This window comes from Epinephelus fuscoguttatus, linkage group LG13 (assembly GCF_011397635.1).
Source record: "Epinephelus fuscoguttatus linkage group LG13, E.fuscoguttatus.final_Chr_v1".
NCBI lineage: Eukaryota > Metazoa > Chordata > Actinopteri > Perciformes > Serranidae > Epinephelus > Epinephelus fuscoguttatus.
In genome coordinates, this window is record NC_064764.1 from 18,484,470 (window position 1) to 18,509,005 (window position 24,536).

A 24,536-nucleotide genomic window follows, 5' to 3' on the forward strand; every position below is an offset into this window, starting at 1 on the left:
ATTTAAGACTGAAGTTAGATTGAAGTATCTTTTACATCTATTATACACCTGAATTATAATTTTATGGATTTTACAATTGCACATTATGTCATAGAGTTAGAGGCAGGAAATCTACATCTAGTGAGCCCAACACTCGAGACAGCAAGCTGGTAGTATGAAGACGTGGCTGATTTACTCTGTTTTTCCGCTCAGCCAACAGCCAACAACAAGTTTTTCCTGTTTTAAAAAAAATGGATGCACAAACCAACAACAGCTCTGTGACTGTGACTAATGGATTTTCCCAATCAGGTGTAGAAAGGATTCATGTTCGCATGCCGGAGAAGAAGAGCACTTTTCGATCATCTAGTTCATGCAGCCATCTCAAACTGAAAGGCACTCCAGATCTAAATGAATACTTGAAACTAAGCTTTTAAAAGCATCTTGAACATTAACTATCATTGTCAGTGGCAGATTAGCAGAGTGTTCAGCAGTGCTGGCAACCGCCATAGAGATGCTAGAGATCAAACAATGTGCAAAATCCAAATCCATAATACAAATAAGGAGCTAATGGCACAGATATACATAGTTACATTCATTCAGGAAACTTCTAATATATACATGCCTACAACCAGTTTGAGCTTTGGCAAAAAAGTGTCAGAATTTTACAGATAAAATCCGCCAGCAATCAAATTTAACTGCTGGTTGCATCTATTAACATTGTAACAAACCTACACAACAGCTAGTCTGAGCATGCTGTTTACTGTGCGCATTTTTCTGAGATGTAAGGGCATAGACATGTTGTGCTTTCAGACATAAAAAGATATATAAGACTGAAAGCATTACAACTGTTTTGCTCTAAACATGCGTTGAAAGAAATATTATTGGATTTAAAGATTTCCTAAAATTATTAGAAATATTCTGTTATCTGAAAAACAGCCAATGTTTTACTGTTAGATAGGATTACAATATATGAGTAGCAACTCATAGTGGTATTGTAAAGGTCTTTGAAGTAAAACCATTCAGGTAAAGAATTGCTTCTTATTTTTGCACACAACACTGACATGTTATCAGAGACTGTCCTCCTACAAAATACAATCACATAGGCTGTTTGGACAAGCATCAATTACAGCCCATATTTAGATTACTTTTAGGTGGTGACCTCCAGTGGGTGTAGTAATATGACAGGAGCAAAAAAGAAAGTCAGGTGACATAGTATAAAGAGCAACAAAGTGCACTTTCAATGGGTGGAAGGGAGGCGAGGTGGACGGGTAAGAGATAGGACTTTCACCCAGGAGTCCGCTGTTTGTGTCCTGTGTGAAACCAACAGTCAACACTGAGCTAATTTTAAGAATGTAGAATAGTATGTCATGTGACGCATGTTATATTTGTATAGTTACTTTACCTTAGTTATACCAGGAGCATATCCCAGCTGGCACTGGACGAGAAGTAGGGTTCACCCTGGACAGGCTGCCAGGCTATCTCAGGGCTGACAGAGAGACAGACAACCATTCATGCTCACATTCACAACTCCGGGCAATTTAGAGACACCATTTGACCTAACCTGCATGTCTTTGGACTGTGGGAGGAAGCCGGAGAATGCAGCAAAAACCCAGACTGACAGGGAGAACATGCAATGTGCAGGTCAAACCTGGAGCCCTCTTGCTGTGAGGTGACAGCACAAACCCCTGCACCGTGTTAGTAACAAACATACTTTAAAGTAAGCCAAACTATTATCTTTTTTTCTAAACCTTACCACTTAGTTTTGTTGCAACTGTGACTGTTTGACAACATTAACCACATGTTACAAACTGCAGTCTGTAACAGTCATGCACGATCTCATCTGTCATCCACTGGTAGAGGTGCAAATTTAGGAAAAACTTCTGTGGATTGCATTGGAGGGTAGGAACACATGACCTATGAGGTTGTGTGGGTTAGAGGGCTTATTGTATTATCACCTTGTGAAGAAGCCATGGCAAATGTGTAAGCAGTAGGGGTGTAACGGTACACAAAAATCTCGGTTCGGTACGTACCTCGGTACACAAGTCACGGTTCGTGTTTTTTCGGTACAGTAATGAAAAAAAAAGACAACTATTAAGTATCTTTTACTTATTGGTAACCTTATTAAAACATACCACCACAGCAGTTAACTCTTTTTACACAATTTCTGAATGAAACAAATATATATATATAAAATCCTGCTTTTTCACATTGTTTGAATGAAAATAGAAATATAAAAATGAAAAATAAAATTCTGCTGTTTTTTTAACACATTTTTTGAATGAAAAATATAAATACACATTTCTGCTTTAACAGTTTTACTCAATTAAAATAAAAAGTATAGTGCAGCTGCTCAGCTTTAAAGCCTGCTCAAATTCAGTTTTACTAGGAACTTACTTAGCTTTCCCACTTTGTTAAAGTGCAGTAAACAAAACATGCTTATATCTAAAGTGCAGCTTAAACAATTTTACTCAACTCCAATAGTGTTGGTTATTTCTTTAGCGCGATGATCAGGGAAACGCTCTTTCTTTTTAAACAACGACGACATCGTAGTTTGCACCAGATTGCTTTTTCTAGTTGTGCCGGTTAACATTCAAACTCGGGTGGTGTCGCTTTAGATGCGTTAGCATGTTAGACGTGTTTCCAAGTACATACCCGACCGCTGTTCTGCAGTGTCGGCACACTGCTTTTGTCTTGTCCACTTGTTTATTTCCATCTTCGTATTTTACCCTGAAACCAAAGTGTTCCCAAACGGAGGACTTAAGGTTTGCGGGTGGGTCTTCAGGTTCGTCAGGCTCACTTGCCATGTTGTCAAAATGCGAGAATGCGCTGCACAAAGTGAAAGTGGAGATTTACGGTCGGACTCGGTCCGTCACTCAATTATGTCCGTCGGGGAACTAGATGTTTTAAATGGTTCGGCTAGCAAAGTCGGAATTAAAATAAAACAAAATAAAATAAAATAATATCCTGCGCCCAATAATTCGGTACAGGGTCGTGCCGTACCGAAAGTCGCGTACCAAACGGTTCGACACAAATACATGTACCGTTATGGCCCTAGTAAGCAGACTGCTGCCTACATCCAGAAGACACAGAGCAACATTAATATTAAGTTTGATTCATGTTCCTGGCCACCTGATGAATAGAAGTTTCTTTGAGCTCTGCTTTTGGTCTCCCCCAGTCACTGGGGTAATATCCGACTCTTACGCTGCTAAATGCTCCACTATGTTCACCAACTAGTCACTAACTTTTACAGCTGTTAAGTGTTGCACAAGTAGCATACAGTTAATTTTACAGAGCTTTGTTGTTATAAACTGCTGCTTTGGCTGTAAAACCAAAACCATTAGCTGAAAGATGCTAAAATTCTGTAGCGCTAAAGAGATCTGCAGAGTCTGGTGTCTGTGGATGCGTCACCTCCAGCAACCCCTGACACATATACATATCTGATTCATATTTATTATAAAAATATTGATTACTGCAGCTTTGAAGTTAGGGAAAGATTACAAGTATATTTAAATAACTAAAATGTAAAGACTTGACTTCTACCAGTACATCAGAAGAACATGAACCTGTGTTGCCTGTGTTGTAGGCAAACACTGATAATACCTGTTGTCAATCTGAACTGACTTGTACACAATAGTTGTGTATGCACATAATTTGCAGTTTTTAGTGAAAACCTGTAGTTTACCTGCCACAAGAGGCTTCAGCAGAGCGTTCTGTAGTCTGTAGTCATGTTTGTTTTAGTTTACATAATGACTTCCAAGCAAAGAAACCTCTGCTGGGAGATGTTGGAACATGTCGCACCTGTGAAAATTAACATGTCATGTCACTGTAACAAATTGAAGCAGGCAGGGGGGCTACACAGTGAGTTAAGCCAAATAAAATGTAGACAAGCATCATTATTAATCGTTCCGCTACGGTTCATCTGTGGCAGTCTAACTTCTGACAAATCAGACAAAACTGAAAACCAGATGTAAAAAAAACAGTGGCTAGGAGTTGTCCATCATTTATTAATGTAAAACCTTTGTAGTTGCTTTTGATTTTTCACATATTTACCACAGTGCATTAGGCTGAATGAGCAACAAGTCATTGCAGTCTGGTTTCCCGTTGTTAACGGCAATTTCTATGCTGTAGCAGGGGACATTATGCTTGTGCTAAATATGAAATAACAATTAATATATGCGATTAGTTACGCAAATTCTTCTGTTTTGTGTTTTACATTATTATTGATGTAAATTGAGTGCATTTGGGTTTTGAATTTTTAATTGGACAAACAAGCAGTTTAAAGATGGAAAATGGTGATGGGTATTTTTGCTATTTGTTGACATTATTTAATTTAATTTTTGTAAATGATTTGCTTTTTAATTAAAAAAATTATAATAATCAAGAAATTGATCATGAAAATAATTGTTTGTTGTGGTCCTGCATTATGCATTAGCACATCAGCTGTGACAGTGACATAGTGTTGCTGTTAATAAGGGGTGTGTGGGATCAGCCCATTTAAAACCTATGTTCTTAATCTGTACTGATTGGTGTGTTTGCACGTCAGACAGCATCAAGCTCAGTCCCGCATTGGGATGCAAGCCCACAGATTTTGTAAGGGCTGCTGTGAGTGCATAAGCCTCGCAGTTTGATGTGAGATCATTCCATCAATAGTGCAGCTCACCCTCTTGCTAACCTTGACTGGAGGGGCCCAGAGAAGGACATTTCTATGTACTTGAAGAAGATTTGAAAAAAAAAGCATTCATTTGTTCTTCGAGATCACCTCAGTGAAAATTACACAACCGAAATGAGAAGAGAGGAAATTTCTTAGGATCTGCCTCCTCTATCCGAGACCACACAAGTAACTCTAATGTCTTAGTCCGCATCCTGTGTGAGGGGTTGGGTCTCTTCAGCGAGGACATGAAAGCTTCGGAACCCTGCAGCGTTCAAGGAAATCAAAGGCCGTCAGTATCTGGTATACAGACCCCTGTTTAGAGATGCCGACAGGTTAACCTTTGGTGTGGGCCTCATTGGCATTTCCTTTGCGGTGCTCATGCTACGTTGTGCAGACGTTTGCATTTATATTCAGTAGCACATGACAGGGAGGAAATGCAGAGATGCAGCTTCTCAGAATGATAACAGGAGAGACGTGGTCAGCTTCTGGGATACTCCAATGTTTAAGTCTGAATGACGAATTGATGTAAGCCTAGTTTGGCATCAACCAGCGCTTTTTAATTTTCTAGTCTCATTATGTTGAAAATTCCATCGTGCAATAGGTCACTCATTAAGTTCTATGTACGTAGAGTATGCAGTCATTGTCAGCGCAAGTGGTATTGGGCATTCATTCAACACAAAGCAGCTGACTGCAGAGCAATGTCAGCCTGTCATTTGTTGAATCCAATGCTGGTATAACTCATGCATCAGCAACCTGACAATTAAGCCTAAAGTACATTTTCCAATAACAACTCATCCACTTTAGTATTTAATACAATGCAGTTTTTTTTGTAGGGGCAGATTGACTTCCAGTGGGTGTATTTTTTTCTACTCTTTTGTTTTGATGCCCTGTGAGAGAGTCATACCACTCAACCTTAGTAGGTGTTTCACCTACAGGGTTCCCCATCAGATGAGGAAGGGACCAGTCCGCCCAGCATGGCTGCCGGCGTCCCTCTGGCCCCAGCGCAGCTGCAATCAAGAACCAGGAGATATAGGGTGAGTTCAGATCCCAGATCGTCAGGCTAGGGCTGGGATGTGAACTCAAATGTGAACAATCCCGTCCGTGCTTCCTGCGATCCCCTTAGGGAAGGGATGCAGAGTTGAAAAAGGGGGGAGGGCTCCAGCATTTTCAGTGACAAAGGTACACACAGTCGATTTCAATTTCTCTATTTCTTAGAGGCATGTAATGTTAATTGATTAATTTGCAAGTAATAAAACTGCTAAAACATGCAGCCTTAATACCTAATTTTTACTCACCTTTCCTCAAATCCCCATGAGACAGGCACTAATCTCCCCAGTGCAGTGTAGTTAAAGAACACTACTGTGTAGGGATTAAATATTTAGGCAATTTGGTTTTCACAGAAAAACATATTGCCTATAAATAGAAATGATAGAAAATGCTGTTTTTGTGATTTGTCTGTTACTTTTAATTGTTGTCTCAAAACAACAAAAGTCTTTGCAGAACTTGATGTACCGTAAGAATAGAAACATGCTGTGAAAGCACATGTACAGACAATCACAACAATCACAGCTGCCTACACAACACACACACACACACACAACAGTAATTAGTGACTCTGCTTTTCAGCACTGACACCTATGAGACACAACAGCCATAAAAGCTGTAAAAATGATTGCTCAAATTGGTTTTCCTATCCAATTTGCCAGAGGCAACAAGGGCCCTAATTAGCAGAAATTATTAAGTGAAAACAATTAGGCCACAAAGAATTTTCAGACAACTTTTTCTGGTTTGAACTTCCTTGCACTTAAAGTACCCCTGTGCAAGTATCAAGGGTGCTTTTAGCATCCAGCTCCCCTCATCCACAAGTCCTCCTCTCTCTCTCTGTATTCCCTGACCACCAGTGAAATATTGTTTTGACTTGGACAACAGCTGCATGCAGTTTGACTGTCAACCCATTCCCGTCACTCCTATTAACCGCATGGGTGAGATTCCTGTGACCCTGATGTCCAGCCTTAAAGTATTTTACATTACCATTTGCCCCGCTGAAGGTTATTTGACTATTCATTGCTTCCCTGCCCCGTCTCCATTTGTCTCAGAGTGGGAATGAAAAGCATGACAGCCGATTCACTCTAATACCCAGCCAATAAGACGGGGACAACAGGAGACTTTTCTTCACCAAAACATCTGGCAGCACGTCTAAGTTCGGTGCTGGTGCTCCATTTTCTTTTGTGAGTCTGGGCTAAGGCATGACTGATCCTCTCCACGGTAGACCTCACACAAAAGGATGCGCTGAAAGCACCAGGCACGGCTGAATACATTGCAGGAATCTGTAATGTCTCAGAGGTACATGAAGGAGTTTTCTCTTTCAAATGACATTTTTAACAAACTTGTTAAAAATGATTCCTTTTTAAAAGAAAATTGCGATACCAGTGGTAACACACATTCCTTTTAACTGAGTTCACTTTTTCTCATTACAGACATGCAGCTCAGCACCACAGTTAATCAACCAAAAATCCAAAATACACAAATGCAACCAAAACACTTTATACACATCTCAGGATCCAGTGGTACAGTCACTCAAGTATTGTATGTAAGGACAAATTTGAGGTACTTGTACTTAATATTCCATTTAAAGCTACATTTCACCTTTGCTTTGCTGCATATCAAAGAAGCATTGCACTTTCTACTTCACTGCATTTATTTGACAGCTTTAGTTATAACTTTCAGCTTAAGATTTTATACATCAAATATATCAGGTTATGACATTTGCATTGTTAAAGATGAAACTACTTAGCAGTTAACACAATTATTAAAATTAGCTCTACCTTGACATTCAGATGTTGCATAGAGGATAATGAATCTACTCAAATAATACATAAATGATTAATTTAACACCAGTGGTTTTACAGAATGAGTATTTTTACCTTTGATATAGCACGATTTACTGCTAATATGTATGTATTTGTACTTGAGTAGCAGTGTGTAGGATTGGGGTCTGCCCATTGGTCCGACAGCCCATTGGTCCGACCATATTAAACCCATTGTTCCGAAGTCCTGTTGTTCCGAAATCATCATGATGCCCTGTGGTTAAGGTCTGGTTAGGTTTAGGCACAAAAACCACTTGGTTAGGGTTAGGAAAAGATCATGGTGTGGGTTAAAATGAAAAAGAAAGTGACAAACACATAAGCTGTGAGCCTGCTTTGCCTCAAACCTTTCCCAGCTGACCCAGAGCCGGACGCGGCGCACCATCAAGGCAGAAATACACCTGCCGGGAGCCGTTCAGCACCGCGGAGAGCTCCCCACACAACAGGAGATACATAATAACAGGAGGTTATGGTGTTTCATTCTCTCCTCTCTATGACACTTGTATCTCGACCAGTAGCCTACTTTTGTTGCGTTTGCTGATCCTCTATGGTACACAAATACAGTATAGCCTAGTATAATCACATATCGGAACAACGGGACATCGGACTAATGGGATGTCGGATCAATGACATGGACCCGTAGGATTTAGAGGCATCTAGCTGTGAAGTTGCGTATTGCAACTAACTATATACTCCTTTATTTACCCCTCCCTTTCCAAGCATGTTGGAGAACCTCTGATGGCCTTGAGGTAGGGATGTCAATGGTTAACCACTGAGAATATTTTTGACCGGTAACACATGTCGATCTGTAAGTCTATTTTGCTACTCTTCAGTTTGCACCACTGTGCACCACCCAGATCTGGTAGGAGCTAGATAACTAGCAGCACCAGTTATTCGGTGCTGCCGCTTGTAACACCTTCCCAACCCAACAGCGTTGCCATGGAAACATTGTACCCACCCTCTGGTCCACCTCTAGGTTGCCCCAGTGAATAAGCTGCTCAGTTTTGAGCTGTAAAACAACTTGAGTATTGTAGACCATGTTACCACTGTTAGCTCTGTTACTGCCGTTAGCAGTGTCTGCATGACTAGTGGTGCTAACATTGTAAACAATGCTAAAGGGGTTTTGCGGCTCAAAATGAAGCTGCTTACTCACTGGGAAAACCTGGGGGGAGACCAAAGGGTGGGCACAATGTTTCCTCAGCAATGTATTCCATCATCGTGACACCATTATCAGCTGTAATTGCTGCATGAGTGGTGCTGCTACTTACCTAACGTTAGCTCCCACCCAACCTGGGCACTGTGCAGCGCAGATAGGCCAAGGAACTAGTGGAGACAAGAGGTTGGGGGTTGAGCGTGTTTCCACATGTTAGCATGGCTGTCTGGCTGTCTGACAGCAAAGCCAACAGAAAATAACATAAAATTCAAGACATATACATCACAAACCATTAAAATGTCATCACATGTTAATGGATAGTGTTAGCACTTTGAAATGCAGCGGTAAAGTTCACTTTGGCAATGAAGCACAGGAATAAAAGGAAACGCCTGTTGTATTTCATGCCTTTTTTTTTCCTATTAAATATTATTGGTTAATGAGTGTCACCCTATCAAAAGCTAAAATTAACTGAAACTGATCTTGAGATAATGTTAAAATGCAAAGGGCTCATGGAAGAGGACCTGCTCCCAATGTAGAAAGGCTTGTTTTAAGACAACAAAAAAACACAGCAATTCTTGGTGTTATGCAATTGTACACGAATAAAGTCATAGTTATGAACATTATATTTAATTTCTGCCAATAGATCCCCCTAAATCCTACACACTGCACCTTTAAGTAAAATTGCAGGATTTTTACTTGTAGCAGAACCTTTTTCATAGACGTATTGTTGTTTTTACTTGAGTAAAAAGATTAGAGTATTTCTTCCACCACTGTCAGGAGAGACTCTTGTACCAGAACAATGAATTGTCTCCCAGCGCAAAATTTGATTTTGGTACACTTGGATTGTTCTTCCCCAAAGTATATGTCACAGAAATAAATCAGAAATGCTGCAATATGCTTCAGTAGGTTTTTTTTTTTAATACAGTTTTTGCACCGAGTGGTTTTGGGAGCACAAAACTAGTGATTCCATTAATGCAACACAAAACTACAATTTACTGTACATACTTTTATAGGAAAACTACAAAAATAGAAATACAGAAGTGCTAGTCAACCCTGTCTTCTGCATGTGTCCGCAAGTTCTCATCCGCATCACACCTTATGTTTTTTCTTCTTCTCACAGTTCTTTTATAGCGGTTATAAAGGCATGAAAGCAGACACTCAGGAGTTTTTGCATTTTTATGTCACTGGGCAATAGGTATTATGTATTTGGGTTGTCTGTCTGTCCATATGTCCGTACTTAACAAAATCTCAAGAAAACCTTGAGGGAATTTCTTCAGATTTGGCACAAACATCCACTTTGACTCAAGCATGAACTATTAGAATTTGGTGGTCAAAGGTCATTGTGACCTTGTCTGTTGCATTCTTGTGAACACAATATCTAAAGAACACCTGGAGGGAATGTCTTCAAATTTGGCACAAAAATCTACTTTGACTCAAGAATAAACTGATTAGACTTTGGTAATCAAAAGTCAAAGGTCACTGTGACCTTGTGTCAGTCTTCTTCTCAATATATGAATTTTTTGATATCTCAAGAGCGCCTTGAGGGAATTTACTCAAATTTGACACAGATGTCTACTTGGACTCAAGTCTCATTGAATTGACTCAATGAATTGACTAGAATTTGGTGGTTGAAGGTTAAAGGTCAATGTCATGGTGACCTCATAAGTCATGTTTTTGGCCATAATTCAGGAATCCATATGCTAATTATGTGAAAATTGAGCACACATGTCTAATAGATCAAATTGATGACGTGAGGGGCGTCAGTGGCTTAGTGGTAGAGCAGGCGCCCCATATACAAGGCTGTTGCCGCAGCGGCTTGGGTTCGAATCCAGCCTGTGGCCCTTTGCTGCATCCCCCCTCTTTCTCTCCCCTTCACACTTACCTGCCCTGTCCATTAAAGGCAAAATGGCCAAAAAAAATCTTTAAAAAAAAATAAAATAAAATTGATGAAGTGATAATATTTTATATCCAAAATGTCAATGGTCAACTTCAATGTAACATCATACTGTTCTGCAAAAACACTTTTCTGACTGTTATTCAGCACCCTAACTCAGGAACAGAAGGGCAGACATTTGGTCAGGTTGTATAGATCTTCGGTGCAGCCGGGGGGAAGATGTGTGTAAAGCATCCATGTTTTCACAGTCATGGATGTAAACAATAACTGCAACTTGACAGGTTTGGGAGACATACAACTGCAAAGCAGTAATTGCAGTTTGTTTTTTGTTTTGTTTTTTGCTATTATTATTCACTTTTAGATGTAAATGTGGCAAAAACATAGCAAAATGCAATCTAAAGTAATTTGTAATTTGTGAATGTTATGTTAAAAAAATTTTTACAATAGTAAAAACATTATGGTACGGTGAGTATTTCAGTGAGAATACAGTTTACAATGTGGCCACTGAATGCATTTTGTGTCTACAGTTTAGTCCTCACTGACTTCTGTGAACTTGGTATCAAGATATGCTTGTTACCAAAGGTAAAACAACATGGATGAAGTGGTGCGTGTGAGCTCCAGAAAAACCTTTGGATGAGAAAACTCAAAATTGCATTCAGTATGTGAAGCCATACAATGCCATTTGCCCATTTCTTGTCAGTCTGACAACAATAAAAATGAATATGAGTCATAAACAATAAATCTAAGCCCTAGTTCTGTTGTTTCTGGCTCACATTCATTTTCAAATATATTGATTGCATCGCCTCAAACCACATGAATAATATATGTAAATTCTTATGTTGAGTTTAATTCCAATTTATCCCTACAATTTACCAGCAGCAACTACTGGAGACAATGCATTTTGCTGAGAAAAACAAATGAAAGGTTTAGCAGATTTACATTTTTACATTACTACTGTGTAGTTTAAGAGCTGCTATATGATGTCTAATCACCTCCTTCTCTATCCTCTAAAGATAGTAATATGCCTTATGGGGGTAAAAGGGAATCTGTATCTGTGCCAGATGCAGACTCTAGTGAAACTGTGTCTAATTGTTCCCATTGTTGTGTTTTAGCGTAATTTCCTTGCTGTATGTTTGGCAGCTGATCAAATATTAATAAGAATTGGTGTAAGCTGGATCCTTACATCCACTTACCTAACTGTCCTACTTCTAGATTGAATTTGTGATTATGCTTTGCTTTTACCCATAATGAGATACTTCAAACTAACGTGTAATCAAGCATCAACTGCTAAGTAAAGGCTCTGTTAAGGATTGTTTTGTTGTTAGCTTGGTGCTTTATTAGCAGAAGAAGTAACTACTGTTCGCAGCTGTTTTTATTATGAAGGTCAGATTTACATAGACACAGGAAGCCTGGTATTGATATTAGGGATATAAAATCCACATGTAACATGAGAAACCTGGTTATTCGTATCCTTTCATATGCTATTTCAACTGCATTCAGGTTTCTGAATGTCAGCGTCAGTGCAAGTCTGTTGGACATCCAGCCACTCTCATTTTTGTACCAACTGAGCTCTTTCAGCATTTAAGAATGAGCCCATTTTTGTTTCTTTATCCCAGGACTCTGCAGCATCCTGGTTTTATTTTCTCCATCTTATCAGTAGTAATAAAGGAGAGCAACCAGACAATTTATCCTCTGTGTTAGTTTCAGACTTTTTTGTTATGCATTCACTTTCTCTTCAGGAGGTGTTTCAAATACATGGGCCAGATGTGACTATCGTTCCAACAGCACGTCTTCTTGCATTCTTTATATGGGATGGATGTAAGAGTAACGTTTGTTCAGCAAGTCAATCAAAGGTCTGTACTGTAGTTGTGAAGCAGGAAGCCCTACATAATAAGGATGTCAGTCTGCTTCTCCTTATGGTCACACTTTGGGACAATCTTAGAATCCATCCTATGTTAATGTGTCATTGACTAATAACTAAATAATTGAAGTTGAAAGCACATTTGATCTTGATCAGGAAGATGGACGAGGTGATTACATGCCACCGTGCCCAGTGGCGCCCCCAGAGCTTTTTCATAATTATGGGTGGCCAGATGGGGAAATCTTGGGGTGGCACACCAACACCAAAAACCATAACTGGATTTTAGGAATTCTATTATGCTGTCGTAGTATAGGCTACTTAAAACCACGTCAATATAGAGAATTAAGCAATCGCATACTGATATACTTTGGGTTCCTATTTTACAGTTAATGTTATTAATTGTCTGACGTGCATCGACTAATATTGGTACAGTTAACTTTTTGAGTTCCACAACCATCCTGTTTTAATGTGTTATGTTAATACATTTGTTAGGTGAGTCACTGTTCTTTAAATAGGCTAAACCCGTCTCACTCCAAAATCGTCAAAATCCAGCGCTTGGGCAGTGACTTGCCGCATCAGACACTGATGAAAAAAGATGTCCTTTAACACTGTCATGATATGCAGGCGGTTGCTGTTATAGTTTAACAGCACTCAGCGGCATCAGGGTGAAACGTGTTGGGACAAGAACAAAAGTTAAGCCAGCGAAAGTCCAAGAAGGTTTGGGGGGAGCTGTGGTGGATGGGTCCAACAAAGACCAACTTTCACCCGGGAGAGTGGTGCATGCATCCCGTAAGATTATAAAGCCAAACCCTGTTCTTTTATCCAAAACCCAACTACATGCTTTTGTTGCCTAAACCTAACCATGTGTGTTTGTTGTTGAAAAAAACGCCAGTTAGCATTGTTGTACTGATGCAGTTCATTTACCTTGAAAGAGACTGTATGTATACAGTAAATTTCCAGTGAAAACGGAAGTGATTTTTAAAAGAAGACAATGCATGTAACAGGCATAACTTGACACGGCGTCCCAGAACGTCCACAGCCAACGCACCCAGGGTACCTTTCATGTCGTATCTGGACATGGAAGATCCATGTCCAAACGTTGATACGTGACAAGGTCGGAGTGAGAATGTGGTGAATAGGGTGATTGTCCTTTTCCTTAAAAAGACCAACATACAACTTTAATTTGGAGGAGTACACTGATTCAAAGGAACAAGCCTTCTGAAGTTTAGGGGAGACCATTTTCATTTAGATGCCTTAGTTCAAGGGACCCGTTTGAAAATGGCCATGCCAATTGTTCCCCTGCCACATTTAGCCTAAACTTGGAGCATAATTTAGCCCCCTTTCTAACAAGGCATGCCGACATGGTTGGTACCAGTGGATGCCTTAGGTTGTCTAGTTTCACAAGATAACACTACATTTTTGCTAGCTTACAAAGCGTGCAAGAGCAATTTAAAGACAGTAATATCAAATTATTATCCATTTTTTTGCCAGGATGGCAATTGCATCAGGGTGCCATGGCCTTTCCTGGCTCCCTTTAGGGGTGCCACCAACTAGTAGTATCTCAGTTTCTATTGCAGTGCTCAAGCTAACATACTGGCTTTTGCAGAAAGCAGGTCATACACGTTTCTGAAACCAGGATATGATGTTTACATGCAATAACACTGGGATTCTATCAGTGTGCATCCATTTAAAGACTGTCATAAATACACAATATGAAGCTCATTATTGCAAACTGCTGTTACTTCAATTCCCAGACGAGACATATTTATTATTACCTTACATAATCTCAACTGAACCTGGGTTTCTGCTGCTGGCAGTGTAAATTTAAATGAAGGTGTAATTGATTTTATATGTTGCCCAAGGTTACGGTATCTCATCTTCACTCAACCCAAAAAGCTCATGGACAACAAAGCTAAGTGAGCGTTACATATTCATGTTGCCAAACTGACGCTAAATACTATCGAACAGCTTAATACAGCACTGTTACATGAGAATGAGAAACATGCAGAATCAGAAACCTGAGCCGAAATGCAGGCATGACACCTTGAATCAAGATTGTAAGTGTCAGACACGGCACTATATGCTTCACTGCTGACCCTGAATCCTACCTTGCCAGCCCCCACAGATTAAGTCTGTCAGGTTGGCAAAATGTAGTCCATCTTCCATATGTATGAGACAACAACTTGCTGTGTAATTGGTACGTTTCTGTATGAGCGCTCAAACTGACAGAGGGGAAGATAGCTGTAAGGGTGTTTAACTCTGCGAACGGGAAATATTTTCGCCGTGGCTTATTTACATGAGCGCACTGGAGTCAACTACTTGTGCGGGTAAGATATGAGAGGAATTTCTGACAGGAATGTCTAATGAGAATAGTTATAAATGTTCAGGTTCCATCTATATGTGTATTTCTTAAAAGCTTTTTTCTTTTATTTCAGCGCAGCTACATTAGAAAAGAAAAGACGTGTTTTAAATCAGGGAGCGGCAGCTCTAAAATATGCAACAGGCACAATGAATGAGCAGATGAAATCTATCATCATTAACATCACTAAGAGTGTGAATCTTTAAAAGCAGGAATACAAAACACCGGTTTTATACCAGTACACTAACAAGTTACAGACATTTCCACACATAAAAACAGCCACTGTTCCTGCACTTATTCATTCCCTTTTAAAGAGTCTTATTTTTTACTTTGTTTCCCTTTATGAGCGTCGAATCTGAGACAGTTTCACATCCTAACTTTTAATGCCACTGGACAGTTGTCTGGTATATCAGGAAGTATATCTTTTACATTTGAGACAGTTTTATACATTGTCTGTGAGGGGAATGATAGGAAAGAGCAGTGTCAAGTTGATGTCTGAGTTGTCTCTGCTCTGATTCTTCGTTTCTCATTCGACATAGAGTAAGTCAAGAAAGTATGGCCACAATCAGAGAATGGGTTATGCGTTCAATTTAATCTCTACAGCCCCACACTCCACCCCACCCCCTCCCTCCATCTTTTGATGTTGCTCATATTCGATTTATGGCTGCAGTGCATCCAGACCGCCATAAATTCCAATAAAAAGACAAGCCTGGCTACTTCCCACTTTGTGCTACTTAATGCATCCTGGCAAAATTGGCTGATAAAAGTCACTTTAAAGCATCCAGGAACACCACAGCCCTTCCCTTTATGAACAGTGGAACTGTTTTTGTTGTTGTTGCCACAATTCAACTGTAGTTGATGGAAATGTAGCAAACTGTCTGGAACTAATGCAGTTTGAGATAGTTAATGGCATAATGACAAAACAACATTACCCAGCACAGCACCCAGCATTTTAAGGACTAGGACTAGGACTGGGAATAGGAAATGGACTAGGACTAGTACTAGGAATAAGATTAGGAATAGCTAGTAAAGCTTAGCATAAAGACTGGAAACAAGTAGGAAAGTTCATGAGTGGGGTATTTACTGATGTATTTTATGTCAGAGAACCACAGACCTTATTGTAGTTTAATGGTGTCAGTGGGAAACGCAACAAAAATGAAAGTTAAAACAGCGAAAGCCTGAGTGGAGTGGGTAGGAGGGGTGGCAGATGGGTTCCAACACATACCGACTTTCGTCCAGGAGAGTGGTGTTTGTGTCCCATAAGATTTAAAAGCCAACCCTTTTCTTTTTTCCTGAACCTAACCACGTGCGTTAGTCGTTGGAGGAAAAAACATGTCAATTTGTGTTGTTGTACTGACGTAATGCATGTAACAGGCAGAACTTGACACGGCACTCCAGAACGTCAATAGCCAGTAATTACACAGCACAACCTCAGGCATTTTAAGAACCAGGAATAAGAACAGGAAAAGGACTAGGACTAGGACTAGGAATAGGAATAGCTAGCGAAGCTTAGCATAAAGTCTTGAAACAAGTAGGAAAGTTCATGAGTGGGGTATTTACTGATGTACTTTATGTCGGAGAACAAAACGTGACAGACCTCTGACAGACCTTACTTCACACATCTAACCAAAAACCCATTCAAACAACCCAATGACTTTGAGACTAGGGAACCAGGAGTGTTAAAGTGCTAAATCATTTTCCAGGTTTTAGGACTCATTCCTGGCGGACTCTATACTGCTAGATCTTTGGACAGAGCATGTCTAGCTTTTATCCCCTGGCCTTTATGTTAAGCTAAGCTAACTGTATTTACCATACAGATTTCAGAGTGATCAAACTCCCAGCAAGAAATCAAATAGCATACTTCCCAAAATGCCGAACTCTGTCTGGAGTACATACCAGCATTATATATCCAACATTAAAGCACATTATTAGTCATCTAAATATCAGTCAAGAGTCAACATTTGCGTCACTGGTTTTGAATTTAAATAGATGTTTTGAATATTGACTTGCAGCGGTTTAGGAAATTTGTGGACTTCAGATAACTCACCCAGTTTATTATGACTCATCTGAATCTTTTTTTTTTTTTTTTTCTTGGTTGCAGTTGCTGCTCTACACATATATTGACCTACCTAACTACCAAATTAAAAAAAAAAACACGCTTATCAAAGGTTATCAATTATGAAACATTTGTACCCTCAAAGGCATTTACAGAGTGCTGAGTCGCTGATAGAGCAGAGATGCCCTCAAAAGACTGTTTACTAGATGAGCAGAAAGAAAATCTAATATGATGAACAGTTGACCTTTCGTGATATGGAAACAGTTTGTATTTTTCCACTCCATGTAATTGCATTACAGTTCATTTTCCGGTCAAGGGACTTTGTAAAGATAGAGTCAAGTAAGAGGCAGTGGCACGGAGAGCTGCATAGCACTGATTTACATGTTGCAGAGGTGGTAAGATAAGCCTCTGAACTGTTTCCTGAGGCAGGCCGCAGCAGAATGCAGCAAAATACTAAATATCATGAACACTACTTTATAGACTCCCTTATTAGTTATTTCTGGTGATTTTATTCAACGTCAGCTACAGGCTGTGTTTGTTGAGATGCAAGAAGCCAAATAAAACTGGTCTTGTGAATAATTTATTAGCTTGTTTCTTTGTTTATGAAGACAGTATGAGATGCATGTAATAAGAGCATTTTTAACTGAGTAAAATCAGCACGGGATCGGGCTGTCTCTTCAACTGACCAGTGGTAATCATGTAAAGCACACACACACACTGATAAAGGTGAAACCCACTGAATCATCTAACCCAGATTCCCCGTTTCTCCTCTCCCACCTCCAACCCCCCCTTTCCACAGCCGTCACCCTGTGAATGGTGCCGCTGCGAACCAAATAATGAGGTGCACTGTGTGGTGTCCGACTGCGCCGTCCCAGAGTGTGTCAACCCTGTGTACGAGCCGGAGCAATGCTGCCCCATCTGTAAAAACGGTAAACACTCATCTCTTCTGCAATTCATCGCACACTCCTCAGAAGTCATTAAATTTTCATTAAACCAATGACGGCAAGTTTATCTGTGGTATCGCCATTTGATGGCCGCGCCTTTAGCGGATGAGGATGTAATTGATGTTTTATGAATTAAAATTATTACCTTGGGCCCGTTGGACACTAATGAGCAGTACTAGTTTTAATTATAAATGACACACTAAGCAGAGTAAACATTAGCCCATTGATTAAAGGCATGGTAGGGGGGACTAATGGGTCCTGGGAGAGTCTTTTATCTCCCAGTGCCCTAACGCCCTTGTCACACACAGGCAATCCCTAAATTAGAATTATAGGATTCAAATGGTTCATTGGCTATTTACAAGGCGAGGTGGGAGATTTCCCCTTGCCAGCACCAATCCTGAGGGACAGATGGAGTTTTATGACCAAAGTACAATAACTGCTCATCTGCAATGTGATCCTGGCTGGAAGGCTCGATGGCAAAGAGTGCCGGGGGCTAAATTTAAATTCAGCCACAACACAATGTTGCATTTACATGGCTCAAATGTAAACTTCAGATCATTTGAGAGCTGAAAGAGCTGGCAAAGAAAGTTTTCCTGAACTCAGATGAAAACCAACACAATGTGCTCTCTTGATTATAAGCCTTGTTATTGCATTCAGTCGTCTCATTATGTTCCGCGCTGCACCAAAAATATAGATATTGTTATGAGTATTGCTGCTGAAAGAGGGCAAAACAATATCATGAAATATATTTTCTTTTTCTTTCAAGCAGCAGTTGACCTATAAATGTGATGAGAGGAATTTTGTTCGAGGCGGATGCTAAATGGCTATTTCACCACAACTACCCGCATTTTCTTTCACACTTTCTCTCATTTCCTCTTTTATCCCCCTTTGCTTTCTTTCTTTTATTTCAGCACACATACACACACACAAACACCCACACTAACAAGGCTGCAGACGCTGCTAGGAGAGAGCTAATCCAGGCTGACAGGACACAGTGACACCCTTGGCATTTCAGGGTAGGCCTGCCGTTTCTAGGCTCCCCAAGGGTGCCTGGTCAGGCTCTGGCAGCTAGTTAAATCTCTATGGGAGCTGAGGGCTGTGGGGAGAGGACAATGAAGAATGCTGTTTAGTTCTCATTTTTGGCCGAGGGACAGGGGGGCTGTGAAAGAAAGACATCCACTTAGGCCTATCCGCTCCAGTTAGACATGCAATCGTGGAACACAGTCACACTTTGTCTTTTAATTCACCTGCTGCAACCACTGGTTTCAAATCATTATGTGAAATTAACACAGCCCTTTTAAAATATCAATGAGTTCTCTCACAAGGGAATGATTATAAAGTAAAATATGGACATGAATAGCAGCAGTTCATAGTTTGGTATGCTATTGGGCCAAGTTTTTCTGTGGGGCTCTGTGCCAGAAAGGGATTCCTTGGTTAAGGTTAGGAAAATAATTGTGGTTCACGTTAAAATAAATACATTTCCTCAAAAAAAACCCTTCTCCTATGTGCATTTAGTGTTGTGATTGTAGTGTCTGTTTAACCCCAGGCCAGTTATGACAAGACAGTGATGCTAGAATCACAGCTAATGTTAGCCTGCTAACATGCTTGCAATGGCAGTGCGGGAACTGCCCATTGGTTCGACAGCCCATTGGTTCGACCATATTAAACTCATTGTTCCTCAGTCCGTTCTGAAATCATCATGATGCCCTGTGGTTAAGGTCTGGTTAGGTTTAGGCACAAAAACACTTGGTTAGGGTCAGGAAAAGATCATGGTGTGGGTTAAAATGAAAAAGAAAGTGGCAAACACATAAGCCGTGAGTCTGCTCCGCCTCAAGCCGGTCGCGGTGCAACATACGCCCGCCGTTAGCCGTTCAGCATCGCGGACAGTCGGACTAATGGGATGTCGAACCAATGGGCTGTCGAACCAATGACATGGACCCGGCAGTGCTAACATGATGATGTTAAGAAGGTAACGACCAGACCAGCATTGCATCATCAAGCGCCAGGCACAATTGCATTTTTAGGGGATAAAAATCATTCTGTCAAATAAAGAGGGAGGCAGGAAAATGCCAAAGAGCTAAGTTGTGTAACATATTGACAACAAAAATGAAGAATCCAGAGTGAATATTCTCTGTCAGTGTGTCATTGATTAATGATGCTGGTGATACAACTGATGGATAGTCAGCTGGAGTGGAGGCTGCTGTAGTCGTCATAAAGTCAGACTGTCGTCTCCAGCTTAATCTCAGCGTAGCCTATAACAAACAGTTTGCTACTTACAGGCAGTGGTGGGTAAGTACTAAAACTCTATAGTCAAGGAAAAGTACAATTACGACAATAAAAAAAAATGCTCAAGTAAAATATAAATTTATCATCTGAAAAACTTACTCAAGTGAAAGTAAAAAAGTACCTTTTTGATAAATTACTCAAAGTGCACGTTACTTTCCATTCTAATATTTTAGGGAGGGCAAGCTAGTGCAAAATAATGAAATGATAAATAATTATAAAAATAGCATTTTTTGATAAAACATTTTTTTTTAAATAAGAACAGCAGGTAGGCTAATAAAAAAAAAAAATAGTCACAGCCGTGCTCATACTCAGTACAACAGCACTCCCTAAGGACACGAAATGATTTTGCCAAGTAGGATGCTCCTGGATCAGCATCCCACATCGTGTTCCTGGACCAACATTGCAATCAACCAATCACAGCCCTCTGATATCATCAGTGTCCTTTGTGCTTCTTCAGTGCTAAGCTAGTTTTGCAAATTGAAGTTAGTAACGTACAGTTGAACAAAATCCTCAGTAACAATAAATAAAAACCTTGTAAGCTAGTATAGGGTTTGCAAGTTAGCTTGCTAACTAGGCTGGCTATGCTAATGAGTAAACTCACAGACATATATATATATATATATATATATATATACACACACACACACATATATATATATATATATACATACATATGTGTGTGTGTGTGTGTGTGTAGGCTACTGTGCATTGTTTTTCGGCACTACCTTGTTCTCTATAGCTGATGTAAGGTGAATTGCTCCTGTGTGGAATCAATAAAGTTCTTATCTTAGCCATCTGAGAAGATCAAATACATCATTTTTTGTGCCTAACTGTTTCCCAAGTATATTAGTGCGTGTGTGAATGAATAAACGAGAGGCATTAACGTACATTTCTTTGAGGAAAGGCGCTTTATGAAATTAAGTCCATTCACTTGTATTAGTTTACAGCGCAGCCTTGCCACATCCAATATGGCGGCGATGTTGACGTACGGCTCAGCGCTCGATGCGGCATCTACGTATATATGTCTATGAGTAAACTTACCAATAGATGAGAATATTAGCAAGCTGTCTTGCTAAGTACGTATGTTGTGTAGTAAGCTTTCCAATAGACTAGAATATTAGCAAAATAGTTCTCTAAGTAGGTAGGCTATGCTAACAAGTAACCTAGAATGTTAGTGAGTAAGCTTTGTTAAGTAGGTCGGCAATGCTACTAAGTAAGCTTTCCAATAGAGTAGAGTATGAGTAAAATAGTCGCTAACTAGGTAGGCTATGCTAACAAGTAACCTTGCCAATGGGCTAGAATGTTAGTGAGTAAGCTTGCTAAGTGGGTAGGCTGTGCTACCAAGTAAGATTTCCAATAGACTTGAATATCAGCAAAATAGCTCGCTAACTAGGTAGGCTATGCTAACAAGTGACCTTGCCAATAGGCTAGAATATTAGCAAAATATCTTGCTAACTAGGTAAGCTATACTAATAGGCTAAAATGTTAGTGAGTTAGCTTGCTGAATGGGTCGGCTGTGCTAACAGATAAGCTTGCCATTAGGCTAGAATATTGTTCACTAAAAAAGAGTGAGAATAATAGCGTTTTTCAGTTTCAAGTTCCAGCAATAAACACCTTTTCCCTCCCTTTCTTCATGTTAAACCTGGATTGATTTGGTCAGGTTTATTCAAGACCATCATCATCATGCTGATTTTGATTTGTTTATGTCAATACCAACATCAGTGATTCTATTCAGGATAAACATGGCAATGGTGGTCCTGGATCAATATAGCCAAATTATTCAGAGTCACCATGGTGATGATAGTCCTGAATTAACATAAACAGGTTATCCAGAATCAACATGGCAATGATTTCCCTGGATTAATCTCAACAAATTATGCAGGGTTAAGAAGGGAAAATGTGTGCTTCACAGGTCTTTGCAACTGCAAAATGACAGTATCCTTAGGCTACTTGTTAGCATAGCATATAGTTAGCAAGCTAACTCACTAACATTCTAGTCTATTGGCAATTTTACCCACTAGCATAGCCAACCTAGTGAGGAAGCTAGCTTGCTAACACTACATTATCTCATACAGTTTTTGTTAAGCAGCTCTGTAGCTCTGAAGAAGCACAAAGGGATTTTGAAAGAAGCACAGGAGCAGCACGCTGATGATGTCAGAGGGCTGTTATTGGTTGATTGCAATGTTGGTCCTTGAATGTAATGTGGGATGTTGATCCAGGAGCATGTCCTACTTGGCAAAATCACGCATCCCTGGGGTATGATATTGCTTTACAGAACAGTTCAAGTGCCACTTATAAGTTAATAATAATAAGCGACAACAGCTTATGATTTGTTTCTTTATTTAATAATTTATTTGACTCCCCCAACACAAATATTATCACAACTGGACAGTTGCCAAGCAACTCAAACATTCCTGCACACTAGCTTGCTCCTTTCTTGATCTACACGTGACCGCCGAGTCTGTTGGCAGGTGCTTTGGTGGCATGTGTGAGTTAACAGCTGGATCAGACAGTACAACTGCGACATCAGCTTATGTATGAATGCATACACCGTTTGCAGCGACGTTACAGGCCTCTTTCCTTCCCTTCATCGTCTTCTGACGACCATTCATCATTTAAATCAAATGGTATTTGTGGAAATGCATTCGGCATTGCGTTGCAAAGTTTGTTATGATGACCTTTAATGTAATGGGCACTCTGGCACAAACAGCGCAGTGAATGTGCTTAGCTTAATTCTCATTTTAGTGTCGACAGTCGGATTGGATTTACAATCACACCCATTAATTAATCTACCAGTTGTAGCAAAGGCATAATTGACAAATGTAGCACAGTAAAAAGTAGATCATTGTTTTAAATTGAGGAACTCAACTCTATTTAAACTCATTTTTGTTTGACATTCATGATGAATTAGATGTACTCTTGCAGGTTGTAGTGTTAATAGCTGAAGCAAATACAGCAGTTTATGAATTGGTTGGTAAACGTATCTCTAAATAGTGTTTCATGTATTAAACTAACAGTGTGTAAGATTTAGGGAGATTTAGTGGCCTCTAGCAGCAGTGCTGGGTAGGTTACTTTTGAAATATTATAGGTTACAGATCACTAGTTAGATTACAGTCACATTTATTTTGTATTTTAGTTGCATAACTCTGTTACATGTAACTACCCAGTCACCATTTGTATGTGGGCCCCATGTGGTTAGTAAATGAGCTGAAAAAGGAGCCCTATATTGGATTGTCCAAGGGTTCCACAATGTCCTCATGCCTATTGCCCACATGGGTGGTTTTACTCAAGTGGGTCCAGGATAAGATGCCCATTTTGGGCCTATATCCTCTTGGTACCCAGGTAGCCATAGCATTACCCATGTGGGGCCCACTTGGGTAAACCCACCGATGGAGGCATTTGGCATGGGACCATTGTGGAACCCATGGACAATCCCATATAGGGCCCATTTTTGAGCTCATTTACTAACCACAAATATTGGCTGAGCAGTTACTCTCCTGGTTAGAATTCCTTCAGTATTCATTGTTCAAGAGGTTTTTAACGGGCAAATTCTGGTAATAAATTATATTTCATTTCTGCCAACATATCCCCTTAGGATATATATTATACTAAGAACTAATTACAGCTGAGGCCGATGGGGCATGACCCTTTTCTCTTGTGTCTAGCTTAATCTGCTCTTGAAGGAACATGTGTCCAAAACAAAATATGCATTTTAGAGCTTGTGCTCATCTCACAAAATTTTACTTACTGTCCAGACCCAGAGACAATGAAATATACAGCATATGGATGACTGTATGTCTGCTGGGTTACTCACATTAGACACAGCGTCGTGGTTGAAGAGGCTGTTGCATCTGCTGACAAACTGTACTGCGTAGGAAGTTCAGCTGTCGTATCCCCACACTGCATTATCAGTGTTCCAGCACAGGTAAAAAGGCTGGCTGATCCCACTCATTCTGACATAGTTAAAGAAAAGCTTCAGGAATGTTTAAATTTCAAAACTAATCAGAATGATCATTAGCTGACCCGATTGCTAAGGGCAGAAATGTTATTGAGGTGGTTAATTAGCACCCATTAATTATTGAGTTGGTGATATGGAGGTTAAATCATGTCTTGATACTTTGGTTAAAATGAGGCTAAATGCGGTTTATTAGTGAACATTTTTTAACAGGAGTAATGACTATATCTTAATCAAAGGCAGGTCCTAACTACATTTCAGCCTCTTAAAAAACTTTCCAACTAAATGTATTCTGTTTGCAACCTTGATGTGCGGATGTCTTTTGACCAGCAAATCACCAGATCAATGCTTATGGCTGCCAGCCTTTTGTCAAAGCTTTCCATTATTGCGACGTAGCTTTTTAGCTCGTCTGCTTCTTGGTGTTTCACCCTGAAAACAGCAACACAGAGCAGAAGGCAGCACAATGGACTAGTCAGCCAGTGGGAGCGCTTATCTCTGAGAACCACGTTCATCGAGTCTGACTGATTCAGCTCT

At 39.9% G+C, this 24,536-nt stretch overlaps 1 protein-coding gene across 2 annotated transcripts in view; it reads left to right on the plus strand.

Moving 5' to 3' along the window:
- Positions 1 to 24,536, plus strand: part of vwc2l (von Willebrand factor C domain containing 2 like) — a 38,054-nt gene that overhangs the window by 3,680 nt on the left and 9,838 nt on the right. Inside the window, exons 3-4 of one of the 2 annotated variants that reach the window (XM_049595130.1) lie at positions 5,566 to 5,664; positions 17,617 to 17,746. In XM_049595130.1, the coding sequence (XP_049451087.1) occupies positions 5,566 to 5,664; positions 17,617 to 17,746 (229 nt within the window). The remainder of the gene's footprint in view (positions 1 to 5,565; positions 5,665 to 17,616; positions 17,747 to 24,536) is intronic. The other variant, XM_049595131.1, reaches the window with a different exon arrangement.